Source organism: Podarcis raffonei, chromosome 4, assembly GCF_027172205.1.
Source record: "Podarcis raffonei isolate rPodRaf1 chromosome 4, rPodRaf1.pri, whole genome shotgun sequence".
Classification (NCBI taxonomy): Eukaryota; Metazoa; Chordata; class Lepidosauria; order Squamata; family Lacertidae; genus Podarcis; species Podarcis raffonei.
Genome location: NC_070605.1, coordinates 64,750,350 through 64,763,946, shown reverse-complemented (window position 1 = coordinate 64,763,946; position 13,597 = coordinate 64,750,350). Strand labels below are relative to the sequence as shown.

Here is a 13,597-nt window from a genome sequence, read left to right as displayed (position 1 = left end):
GAGCAATAAATTAAAGTGCTTCTTTGCAACCTTTTCCCTTTCCTATTTTTTTGAGAAGAGTAAACATTCTCTCCGTGGCTTTATATGGACAATCCAGCTTCAGCAAACCCCCTGCACTGGCTATATAGATACAGATTACAAATATAAGCTTCACAGATGAATGAGCTGCAATACAATTCCAGGGGCAAGGAGGGCTTCTTACTCCTTTTCATCCAGAGGGGAAGATTTGGGCGCAACAGGTGAGGAGAACCAATGGCAATTATCCTCAAGAGACAATTCAGAATTCTGTAATGAATGAGCCCAGCCCATTTCCTCTCAAATGCATATTCATATTGTAGATGTGCATATTGAATATACAGTCCAATCCTATGGATGTCTACTCAGAAATAAGCCCTGCTGTGTCATTGTAACAGCTGTCTGTGCTGCAGTTCTGTCTTCTCAGAGCTGATAAGAACTGCAGTTTGTGACAATGGAGACAGAAGGTTGATTTCAGGTCTTCTTCTTGACCGTGCAGGGCATTCTGTAGTTTAGTCTGGAGATGCAAGAACATAAGAAGAACCCTCTGAGTCAGATAAAAGGCCCATCTAGCGCTGCATCCCATGCTCACAGTGCAGTGGCGTAGCGTGGCTTGTCAGCACCCGGGGCAAGGCAAGTAATTTGCGCCCCCTAACCCTGAGTGAGCCAGGTAGGGGCAGAGAGCTGTGAGTGCGAGCGTGCCCCCCCCAGATGTTGCGCCCGGTGCGGCCGGCCCCCCTGCACCCCCCACGCTACGCCACTGTCACAGTGGCCAACCAGATGCCCAATCATTTCTGTACTGTATCTCTGGCAGAGCCGTTCCAGTATATATAGTTTTTGGTACCTGAGCCTGACCCTAAAATGGTGCCCGCCCCCGCCACTTACTAGCAAAGGAGGACTTAGGGAAGGTCTACACTAGGAACAAGCAGGGAAATAAAGATTGAAATCAGGATCTGCTGACCTGGTGGACCCTGCTGCCTGAGGTGGTCACCTCACCTTGCCTCATGGGTGAGCTGGCCCTGATCTCTGGTCTAAGACCAACAGCTTTTCTTAACTACAAGAGAAATGTATGTGGTTCCTGCGGCAAAATAAATGGTCACTAGATGGCACACTAAATTCACCGTTATGGATTTCCTACCTGCTCAGTGTTTCATCTGTTAATAAGGTTTAAAGGCATAAAGGGGAAGGAAGTGAACAGACTTTATGCTTCGTTTTGCTTTAACTGATCGTTTGATGGTTTCTGATCAATACACAGTTTTATTAATCCTGGATGTGGGAAATCAACTGCTACCCCTGTTTAAGATTTTTCAACAATTCGTTTTCAGTGCTGTCTGGCTCAGAAGAAAGTCTCATTCTTTACAACAGAGTTCCCTCCCAACTAAGCATGTATAGGATTGCAACCTTTGTTGCTTTTTATATTGTAGGGCAGTTTTTAACTGTGGCTTAAGGACTCTCTGAATCAGTGACAGGTCCAAATCTTCCCACTTGGTACTATAGAATCCGTTTGACTCACTTTTAGATTACAGAATAGGATATACCATGAAAACCCCACCCCTTTATGGGGTGGGATGTAAGTTTTGAGCAAAAATCAAAACAAAATCTAACAAAAGTTTTGTAGAATGAGGAAAAGACACGCACACACTCATAAAGATTCCAGAAGAAAAATATTAGTGAAGTTGTTTTTCCCCATAAAAAGTTTGTTTCAAATATGTAACATTAAATGATTTTCTATCTAATAACAAAATTTTGCAGAGAAGACATAATAATCTTAGACTTCAGAAGTTCACAATACTAACTTATTTCAAATCAAATTAATACATGCCAAATATGAAAATACAGTACATACAACTTATAATCAACATTTTATAAAAATTCGTGTAAACCTCAAAAATGTTAATATTAAAACCGTAGATGCTTGGGACACAATAGTATAGGACATCACACTATTGGGAAAATTGGCATTTAAATTAAGAGTACTCAGAGGCCAATGTGAAAAAACACACGTTTATTTGGCTGTGATTTATTTTGGTACAATTTTGTAACTTACGTTAATATTCAGGGACAATGGAGCTTTCCACCTCCAGATTTTTAATGGATCTAGTTGATGTGAGTTTCTTAAATTCTTGTTTTCCTTTGGTTGTTTCTCCTCCTTGTGTGCCTCTACATCCTGGAACTGTAATATGAAACAGAAAGATTATTTAATTTTGTTAGAGACATTTTAATTATCATACATCTGAAATGATCTCCAAAAGATAAATTCTTACTTTAAATCTGCACTGCAATTGTTTTTCTTTTACAGTATTATGTTAATATTTTCCAGTTCGTTTTTAGCACTCTATGTATTATGGACCTGATATAATATTATAACTCAATAAAAAGAATTAAACAACCCCCTTCCAAACCCACAGCTGCTTAATTAACTCTCTTCTTTATGCCTTAAAAAATAGTAATAGTAAAGAATCTTGGCAGATTTAAGGTGACAAAGCCCCTTCAAATTCATATTACAAAATGTGCATTTTAAAACAGTAGACAGCTATTATTACAACATGACTGTGAACATTTCCCCCGTCAACTCTTCTTTTCAGTTACAAAAAGAAATATGTAAAGCTACAAGCTTTAAAGACATATTAACAGTTAACTTAAATATGAAAGCATGTCTATCATGCAGCTTGACAATGCAATCCTACACATGTCTACTCAAAGGAAAGTCCCATCAAGATCAATTTGACTTAGTTCCAGGTAACTGAGTATAGGATTGTAGCCTAAATTTGTTTGAGGCAGGCAATTGCCTCTGGTAAGATATTTAACATACAAGGCATATGCAGTGCTTTTTTTTTTTAAGGTGCCAATACTGCATACCTTTGAGTATCCCCAGAAAAAGCACTGTATGTATGTGAATAAATTTGTTGCAAAGCTAATATTGCATGATGTTTTTGTAGGACATGGTCTTCACATCTGTTTTTTGGCCCAAAGCAACATAATGTACTATTTAAATCCACATGGGGACAAAATCATCACCCCTTTGGAGGAAATGTGGGAAGGCTTCTTTTGCTATTTGTAAAAAGGTGTACAAGGAGCTGATCATAAAACAAGCCCTGAGCGAAGGGAGAAGACAACAGAACACAGAGCAGAGATCCCTAATCTTTTGAGACTGGGAGCACACTTGGAAATCTAAGAAAGTGTTGTGGGAACCGCAAAATACCCATTTCCTTGAAGAAAGACTGGCAATGCACTCACCTTTCCACAAAATAGATAACAGGAAAATATATCTACATTCTCCCTTAAGGGAAATAAAACACAGTGTTTTATTTATGAGCCAGTGTGGTTTAGTGGTTAAGAGCGATAGACTCGTAATCTGGTGAACCGGGTTCGCTTCCCCACTCCTCCACATGCAGCTGCTGGGTGACCTTGGGCCAGTCACACTTCTTTGAAGTCTCTCTGCCCCAGTCACCTCACAGAGTGTTTGTTGTGGGGGAGGAAGGGAAAGGAGAATGTTAGCCGCTTTGAGACTCCTTTGGATAGTGATAAAGTAGGATATCAAATCCAAACTTTTCTTCTTCTTCTTATCAGTTTCCTAAATGAGGTTCTCGGAGACCCAGTAAGGTTTTTCTATCTCAATTTCATCTGGTGGACCTCTAGCCTCTCATATACACAAATAACTAAATGTCTGTTTCATCATAGAACTTCCGGCATAGCTCTTTCTATTTTTATAAGTTCTGGGTTGCCTCTGGACTTCTTGACCAGTTGTCCTTAACAGAATTTCCACTCAATGTCTCCACTTTTTGCCATGTCTGTCTCCTGTCCCTTTGGTTTTTCTCCCCAGACTTGCCTCTGCCTTCCTCCAAGTAATTCAAAATGGCTGGCCATTCAAAAGCAAATAGCTTGGTGAGGGAGAGGCTTATTTTGGCAATAATATAATGGGACTATTTAATAAAGGGTGGCTCATCTGTGGCCCTCCAGATGTTGGACTCCAATTCCCTTCTGTTACTGTCATCATGGCCAATTACCAGGGATGTTAATCTTCCTACTGATTGTAGAAGAACCTGTAACCTTTAAGGGGTTCCTCAGTAATTAAAAAACAGCTGGAAGTCAGCTTGCCCAGCACTGCCACAGCTTCTTCAAGTCTGTGCACTAGTATAATCTTTGGTGGAACCCCAAGTTAGCATCCTGCATCAGCTTGGCTCCAGTTGTAGACAAGAAATGACCACTTTTACAAAGAAACTGGTATCTCTCATGAGACAGAAAAAGAGGCAATATCAATGCCAGTGAGGGAGACATGGGTAACATCAGTGGTGGCTGGTGCCATTGGAACTGGTAGGTTGGAAGGCAGGAAGACCAACAAAGGATGTAGCCAGTCGATGACAGGCAGAGCCAGCTATTTCTAATTTTGTCCTTATTCTCCCTGTTGAGTTTTACCAGAGGCAACACTGAGACCAAGGAATTAGGAGGATGCTGACATACAGTGACCCCCGCCCCCGACTGAAAGAAAGCGGGGTTGGCTGAGAGCACAAAGAGGTTGGTGGGGGTAGTGCCCCATTTGCCCTAATGGAGCAGCCTCCACCAGGTACAAAGTCAGATGTATATTGTCACTTCAGACATCACCTGTTTAGTGAGCATTCATTCTGATTTATTTGCAGGGAGGTATATGACGCTGTGTCAGGCCATTGTTGTATCACACTTCCCAGCACATTTTCTTAGCACTTTTCTTATCACAAAAAGGAAGTGGGTTTGCTGCACAAGAGTGTCAAATCAACTTTAATTGTACAACCTGAATGTGCCAGTAGTGGATTGAGCCCCACCTGAAGGCAGGAATAGTCCTTGCTGGTGTGGGAAAAGGTATAGCTGTATTCCAGTTCTTCATCTTTCCAGACTTGAGTACCACTTATCCAAACACAAGAACAGTAGGCAGAAAATGAGAGGTGTCTGGCAGTGGCCACCCTCCTAGCACACATGCAGAATAAGGAGAACTTTATGCCTCTGTTTCCACCCCTTTGCAGTATTCACTATATATTTCCTGTTTCCTTGCAAGGAGTACATCAACATGGTTGTGAGCATCATTTCCCCTCTCCTTAGTGTTGTACTTAATTTGGTCTTTACTGTGACAGTGGAAAAGCTATAAATAAACACAAGCTATCAGCCATTTGCGCTACTTTAGATTTGCTCATTTTCAAAGCAAACACCACATCTTCCCACCTTTAATCCTGTTTTGTTTGGAATAAAGAGACTTCTAAGCTTTCCTTAGCCTGAGAGGCAAAACGGTTTGAAGTTGTATGTCAGCTGGATGTTTCAGCTCGAAGTCTGGAGCACGGTGATTAAAAAACACTTCCATGTTGTGTAGCCATTGAAAAGATGGCAGGAGGTGCATTTAAATTATACTGCTTAAAGGCTCTGCAGCTCTTCTGCCTCTCCATAATGCTAATATTTATATTCCTGATGACTTTTCCCTTTTCTAGCAATTCAGTTCTTAGGTAGAAATAATGCAAATCACTTAGCCAAATTATGCTTTTTAGTTAAGAAAGTGAAATAGGAAACAAAAGGGAGTGGACAGAGGATGCTTTAATGTGGCAGGCTGAACAGTGAAGCTGTCTTCAGCAACTGAGGGTGAAATCTACAGGTGGCACGCAGCCAGCAGAGCTTCCGGCAAATAGTAGGGCATATATGACTTAAATAAAGGGGACTTTGGGGGATTGAGCTTCCACAGGATAGTTAGATAAATAACAAAAATATTCATCATTTTCATTTAGGGCAGACACAGTGTGATGGTCTCAATTATATCAAATTCGTTCAGAGCAAGAAAAAGGAAACTGGATGTGAACTTTCACCTTTGGTACTCTGTTTTCCTCCTGCTTCAAGACGAATAAATGTGCTAGTATTTGCATTGTGTGTGTGTCTGTCCAGAAAAGAGCAAAATTAAGGAACCTCACACACTTTTAATAAATATTTGCATTTTGCTGCATATCCCAGAAGAGCTATATGCTCCTGACTTTACTAATTTGGCAGGAAGCCCCAGATCCACGGCAGAGTATCAGCAAATACTGTGTGTTTTTAAAGGTCACAGCTATCAGAAAAAAGGTTAAAGATAACATGCTAATCTGCTTTACATTGCAAGTTTCTGTATGTTTCAATGTGTTTTGTAATACAGAATGTAGAAATTAGACAAGAATAAAAATCCACCCTGATTGGGTAACTGGAAAGATATTTAGTTGGCGATAAAACAGATTTTAGATGCAAGCATTTGGAGGAGAAAAAGTCACTGGGTGTTAAGCAAGCCAAATGAATGAAAGTCATACCTAAATATGGATTTAGTAGCTCAAGAAGCTCCATCAGATAATGGTATTCCAACTTCCTCCCCTCCTTAATCATTCATGCATTGTAAATATTTTATATCACCCTTCAATTACATTCCCGAGGTAGTTTGCAAAAAATAACAGAACAGTTGAAATGTAAATTTTATATCTATATATTTCTGTGCAAAGCAAAGCTAACTCTCTGTGTCTTTCACAGAGGTGAATCTAGGCTCCCTTGTGCCCTTAGCAAGGAGCTGTATGGATGCCCCCTTCCCATGTTTCTTGTGCTCCTCTGCAAAGGCGCCCGCAGGAGGCAGAATGGCATGTCTAGCCACCCAGAGCAGCAGAGGAGCAGCCTGCCCTGGGGAGCAAGTGCCAGGCAGACAGGACTCCCCAAGCCAGAGTGGAGAGCCATGCTTTTTTTGCACCCTCTTGGGACTGTGCCCTTTGTGGGGGTCAACCTAGTCAACTCCTGGATACACCCTGTTACGTACTGAAGTTCTCACCCTGGGCCAGCAGGGGGATACTGTAGATAGTTTTCACTCAGGTCCACATATGCAAATAAGGGATTGAAAGTGACGTTCAGTGATTGGATAGTTACAGAAAGTGGTTACTGTTGCGTTCTAGTGGAGCTCTATATAAGCAGGCTGTCTGAACCCTTCAGTTCAGTTCTGTTCTGGCCTGTGAATAAACAAGAGCTGTTTGAAGAATCGCTGTGTCGTCTGATATGTTCACCCACAACTTAACACACCCCTGCCCTTTAAGAATCACCTCTCCATCAGAGAGAAGCCAGAAAGGCAAATAAGCTGAAACCATGCTGAATACACAGAAGGAATTGTCAGGAAGTGAAGAGAGATTTATCCTCATGTTTACTCGTCTTAAGAGCTATTTCCCTATTAAGAAAGGTCATCCTTCATACGTGCTGGATCTGGAAAATCCCAGGATCATATCCGATTAGATATTCACATCACCTCAGTTGTGGGTAACTAAACTCCTCCCTCCCCCCACGCAAGAAAATTACTGTTTGCATGCTCTCTTGTTCATGCACGAGTGGACTGAAGTGCAAATTCATTCACTTTGAAAATCTCCTTTAGCATAAAAATTGGTTTGGGATAAAAGGCATTAAATCATAGAAAGAAATAGCATGGGCGGCGACTGAGGGGGGGGCTCTGCTCGGAGTTAGCCAGAGGCAGTGCACGATGGCCGGTAACAACATAATGGACCCGTGGCGGCCAAATCGCGTTCTCAGATACAAACCTCCATCCACAGAGAATAACCCTACCCTGGAAGACCCCACACCAGACTACATGAATCTACTGGGAATGATTTTTAGTATGTGTGGCTGAAGCTAAAATGGTGTGCCTGGATTGCTGTCTACTGTTCATTCATCAGCTTTGCCAATTCTCGGAGTTCAGAAGATACCAAACAGATGATGAGCAGCTTCATGTTGTCTATCTCGGCTGTAGTGATGTCCTATCTGCAAAACCCACAACCCATGTCTCCTCCTTGGTGAAAAGTTATTGCCTCTCTTCAGAGCTCCTCTTGCAAAGCAGAGGTGCACGCCCTCAACAGAGAGGACTATTTTCTCAGGCAATGCAGATCCGTTTGCACATGTCTTGGGAGTACTCATTTTGCTGCATTAATAAAGTGATGGTTATTAGAAAAAAAAAGAAAGAAATAGCATACGTTTAGTTTGGGGTTGTGGTTATTTGTACAACACAGAAACAACCAGCATATGGAGTGCACTGAATCCACACTAAACTGCACTGTGTACACAGTCTTTAGTAACACAGTGATTATGGTGGCAGTGTTATTTGTCCATAAATTACACAACCTGTACCTCTCAGCGGTTCTACACCTTGCAAGGAAGACAAGAGTGTCTGCTCATTACATAAGCTAAAGCCATGAAGTCACACAAGCAGCATAAAATAGGTCATAAGATTACAATTGCATCTAAAAAGGCCAGAAATATGGATAGGCCTGACACCGAAAGATCAATAGGATCCTACCATTAGAACAGAGTGAACACTTAGGGCATTGGGTGGAGGGTGGAAAGCGGTGGTGGGATGTTAGAGGTCAGCTCTCTCTGTGATGATGAAGGCTACTGTCCTGTCACCAGTGTTTAAATAAGATTCAACTGCCAATCATCTTTTGTATGTAGAATCTCTCCTGAGTCAGCAAACTGTATTGGGTTCAGGCCAATCTCTTTGGGGAAAGTGTTCCGTAACTGGGACACCACTACCCAAAAGGCTTTCTAATAGCTTCTCATAGGTACTTGCCTCACCTCAGAGAGTAGAGGAAGTCTTCCAGTGAAGATTTCAGTTTACAAAAGAGGCACAGAAAGATCCAGGAAACAACAGATCACTCAGTCTGACTTCGATACCAGGGGAGATACTAGAGCAAGGCTTCAGTTTGTAAGCATATTGATAACAATGCAGTGATTAGTAGAAGCCAGCATAAAGGTAAAGGTAAAGGGACCCCTTACAATTAGGTCCAGTTGTGAACAACTCTGGGGTTGAGGCGCTCATTTTGCTTTAAAGGCTGAAGGAGCTGGCATTTGTCCGCTTCTGCAGACAGTTTTTCCGGGTCATGTGGCCAGCATAACTAAGCCGCTTCTGGCGAAACCAGAGCAGCGCTCAATAATAAAACCTGCTGGACTAATCATATCTCTTTCTGTGGAAATGATGTGGATGTAATTTATCTTAATTTTCGTGATTTAGATGAAGGGCTAGAGGAGATCCTTGTCAACTTTGCAGATAACACAAAATGAGGAGGGATGAGAATAAACTTCGAAATGATATTGATAGAATGGAAAAGTGGTCCAAAATAAACAAAACAAAATTCAACACATAACCTGGGATGAGGTGAGTTAGTTTATGTATAAAGTACAGACTTACAGGTAGGCCTGAGAAAGGTTTTTTTTTACTGTGTATTTATTATTATTTTAGCTGAAGTTTCTTCTCAGCAGCATCCTTCCTATCTTTCAAGCACCATAGGCAAAAGGATAAGTGATTGAAAACAGTGATGGGTTTTTAAGTTGGGGGAGCGTGAATGTTGGCATTGTCTCCTCTCTTCAGAAAATGGGCAAGAAGTGATCTCCTGGTGGCTCTTATACCTTTTGACCATCTATTGCTATAATCCATCTGAAAAGAACTGTACTTTTCCTAGCAGTTTTTCTTAGAATATTGTTGAGAAAAATGAACACTGTGAAAATATAATTTGTAAGAGACAGATGCTACAGATTGGCAACTGTATAATTCCCTGGTATCTTGTTTCTCTATCTCTTTTTCTGTAATTTTGCAAAATGCAGTTTCAGACTGTAATTCTTTCTTCTTGCTCTGACTCTACTCCTTACACGCTCCACCCCCACCCCAGGTTACTGGTCAGTATTGTTAACTTTTCAAATGTATTTTCTGTTCTCAATATTTGAGAGTCTGAACTTGATGATTCTCAAGGGGAATGACAAGAATTCTAAGAACAACCTTTTTGTCAAGATGTTATGAACTAAATGTTTTGACAAGAGCTGGAGTAAAATGTTCAGCACTTGCTCCTTGTTTTCTGATCTAACCTACAATTCAACCGCTTTGACATCACCCTAAAATTTATTACTCAAAGTTTATTACATCAAATGCCCACTGTCGGCTTGCAAGGCCACCAAGTGCTTTATTAGAAAGAAGAAAATGTTTTCTTAAGAGCTTACAGATGGCAAGCTGACATCCTGAATGTTTGGTTCAGAAAATAATTAAATAATCCTGATTATTTAACTACAAAAAAAGCATGACAAGAAACTTTGTGCCTACCTAGCATACATTTGTATATAAATTATCATAGTTATGAAATGCTATGTTTGGGGGCAGGAATAGCACAAGAATAACTCAATATATGCTGGAAAATCTGTATCATGCAATGATTTTAATTCACCAATAACATGAACTAGGAAGACTGAAACTGCAATCCTATGAAAACTGACTTGAAAATAACCCTCACTGAAATCAGTGAGATGCACTTATGAGTAACCATTTGAAACTGGATTTTTCTTTTAATTTTTCTTTTTAAATAAAGCCATTCTGTGATTCCATTATGCCAGAGTGTCCTTGTGCAAGAGTAAATACCAGTGTAGTGTAAGCATGTTCTTAGCAAAAGTTCAACAAGAGCCACAGAAACATCAGTGAGCGATAGCTCTGCACAAAGCCTCTTCAGATTTTTATGGTGAAGCATATCATAGGCTGGGTCTAGGAAGACTAGATGGGCTCCATTATGTGTCTCCCTCCCATCTGTTGGCAGGATGAGGGTGTAGTTCTTTGAAGAAGGAGACTTAGGTTCTTGTCCTGCCAATTCTTATTTTTCCACTCAAATTTATCATTGGTGGCATGACATCCAGAAGCTGTGCTCTGCTTGTGGAGGTAATCTCACCATCTCCCAGTAGTGGGACTTGCATTCAAATTACCTGCTTCCTACTGCACACTGGGCTCTCCTAGAACTACCAGGCATCTCACTGTGTGCAGTCTTGTGAGATTGCTGTTGGAGTTTATAGTCTTCTTTGTCCATCATCATCATCATCTTATTATTATTATTATTATTATTATTATTATTATTATTATTATTAATTGAATTCATATCCTACCCTTCCTCCTCAAGGAGCCCAGGGCAGCAAACGGATATACAATTTAAAAACAAAAACAAAGTAGAAACAGATCAAAACATTCTAAAAAAAAAATACACTTAAAAACATACTTCATCCAGTGACCTCGAGTTTGCCAGAAACATTATTCATTGATTACTGAATATGACTCAGGACTGAACCTAAGCCTAAAGTGGCTTGGGAAACCCATTCGGATGGGTGGGGTATAAGTAATAACTTTATTTATTATTATTATTAACCATCTTTTTATTAAACTCTTCATCAGTCAAATCGGCAAATTGGTTCATTCCCATTGTGTACGTGTGTTTCCCTTGCGCAGTCTCACGGTTGTGTTGCTCAACCATTTCCCAGTTGTTCTCCCACACAATTCTCCGGTGTTCCTCTTCCTCTGGGGAGTATTCTTTAGAATGTAGATTGGCTCCAAGCTTCATCCAAGGCCAGATCCATTGTTACAGATCAAGTCCTCAGCAACAGCAGCCCAATCAGTCCCACTATGGAGATCCGAAGCTTGTATTTATCACTCTTCTGAACTGAAAGATTTGGAAATGGATCTTGTCAGTTTGTCTGCCTAACTTTCTGCAAGAAAACATATGACTCAAGCTGTGTGCTGAGTGGGGTAATTGGTCCCACAGCAGGACTCAAACGCTTCTTCTGGGGATTGTATGAGCTATGGATTTCATGTACTGTATTACCAAGAAGTTCATTTTCACTGGAATTCTACACATGCCTCAGAACTATTTAACGATTCTTCACTGTGTGCATTGGGGTACTTGGAAACAACAGAGGAGGCAACATTGTTTTCAGCTGAATGACCTCCCACAGCAGCAGCAAGAGCAAGGTGAATAAGCAGATACCTAATTAGTCCCCAGAACCTTGGTGTATATCCTTATTCAGCCATTAATTTCCCCTGAAGATTTCCTCCAGCAAGCATCTTTCATCAGTAATTAGACTGAGTTTGCTAGGAAAGTGCCACTGCCTTTCTCCACAATGGATACCTTAGTCAGCAGGTTGTCAGTTTTCACTGGCCAGGGACCCATCACGACTACCCTGCCATTCTGAGGAGGGAAAGTTGTATTGATACACCTTGCTACAGAACTTGAGTTAATTTGCACTTCATGTCCCTTCTGTCCATGCCCTGTCCTTAAGGTGGATGGATCTAGGAAGCTCCTTTCTTATAACTGTGCATCTTGTAGATGCCCAAATTGTTAAGTCTTTCTCCCACGAGATTGTTCCATGCATCACCTCTCTTCTTTAAGCCTGCTTAAAGATGTGTACAAGAGTGGAATCATCTTTGACTTAGCTAGATTCCTTTTGCTTTCCTTCTCTGCCTGTTTCCATGCCTATAATGTTTGTTATTTTCTCTTGGCCAGTCAGTATCCTTGTAGAAAGCACAGGCTAGTGTATCCCTTAAGGGGAAATTGTTCCTTTTTAAAAAATCGTATCAGGGGTTGGTTGTTACGAAACTTTGGCTCAAGGGAAGGAAATGATAGCTGAAGGTGTGTGATATGACGTAGATCATGGTTTCCGTAGTGTACATGATGATTCCAGTTCTGGTCATAGGATTGGACTACCATCATCCCTGACTACTGCCCCTGCTGGCAATGGATGAACTACAACATGTGGGACACCCCACCACCAGGTTGAGAAAGACTGATCTGGAAGGCAACAAATCCTTCATCCCTGCTCTTAAGCATTGTGTGTGGTGGTGGGGTGTGTGGGTGAAGAAGCAGGACAAGCTCTTGGAGAATAAAGAAAAGCAGAAGGGCATCTTGCCCTCAGGCAGCGATCCGTGTTATGGGTCTGAAACCACACGTGCCCCGGTCTCCTCACTTTCAAATCGAGCTGTAGGCCCGGAAACCAACCGGCGCCCATCGGCGCGTGCGCATGCCTTCGGGCGTCATGGTGATGGCAGGCGGCGCTTACTCGGGCGACCGAGAAAGGCAAAGGAAGGCGGCAGCGGCGGCAATGCTGGCTGTTCGTCGCCCAGTCAGAAGGCCGCGTAAGGTCGGAAGGCGGGCGCTCGCCGTCGCTGCCGGGCCGGGGGATACCAAGCGGCCGGCAGACACCGGCTGGGTCGGGCTGCAGCGGGAAGAAGGCGCGGTGCGCCCGGCCCCTTGATACACGAGGGGGCGTCCGTGTGGAGGGCAAGGAGGCCGATACCGCCGCCTCCCGCTAGGCCGGCAGCGAGGGGCTGCTGGGCCGCAGTGACAGTTGCGAGCGACTTCGCCTCCCCGCCCCCTCCCGCGCGCCCGCGGTGTTTTGCCTGCGTGAGTCTCCGCACGCGCCGCCAGGCAGTTGCTCGGCCGGTTCGTCCAGGGGCCCCGCAGGCGCTGCTGCTGCTGTGCGCGCGCACGCGCCTTCCCCTCTCCTTCCTGCTCCTCTCCGTCTCCTTCACCACCGACCTGCCGGCCGGCCGACCGACCCAGCAGCGCCATGCGGCTGTGCGGGGCGCTCCTGAAGAGCCCCATCCCCAAGCAGATCGAGTACTACTCCCGCTTCTCCCCGTCGCCGCTCTCCATCAAGCAGTTCTTGGACTTCGGTAAGTGACGACGGAGAGGCACCTGCACGCCGCGCCAAACCAAACAACAAGCGCGGGAGGGCGGGCGCCGCCTCCTCCTCCTCCCGCTGCTGCTCTTTAGCTCCTAGCCGTGAG

At 42.9% G+C, this 13,597-nt stretch overlaps 1 protein-coding gene, 1 long non-coding RNA gene and 1 pseudogene across 2 annotated transcripts in view; 2 read left to right on the top strand and 1 right to left on the bottom strand.

Annotated features, from left to right (window-relative positions):
- Window positions 1-7,458: 7,458 nt before the first annotated feature.
- On the top strand, window positions 7,459-7,972 carry LOC128413128 (PAT complex subunit Asterix-like; annotated as a pseudogene).
- Window positions 7,973-11,143: 3,171 nt separating this feature from the next.
- Window positions 11,144-13,093, bottom strand: LOC128413129 (uncharacterized). Its single transcript, XR_008330249.1, has 2 exons — window positions 12,775-13,093; window positions 11,144-11,474 (listed from the first exon to the last, which is right to left on the bottom strand). It is a non-coding gene; the product is annotated as an uncharacterized LOC128413129 (long non-coding RNA).
- Window positions 13,094-13,279: 186 nt separating this feature from the next.
- Window positions 13,280-13,597, top strand: part of PDK3 (pyruvate dehydrogenase kinase 3) — a 44,872-nt gene continuing 44,554 nt past the window's right edge. The window contains exon 1 of the mRNA XM_053387012.1: window positions 13,280-13,483. Within this exon, the coding sequence (XP_053242987.1) occupies window positions 13,378-13,483 (106 nt within the window). The 5' untranslated portion in view covers window positions 13,280-13,377. The remainder of the gene's footprint in view (window positions 13,484-13,597) is intronic.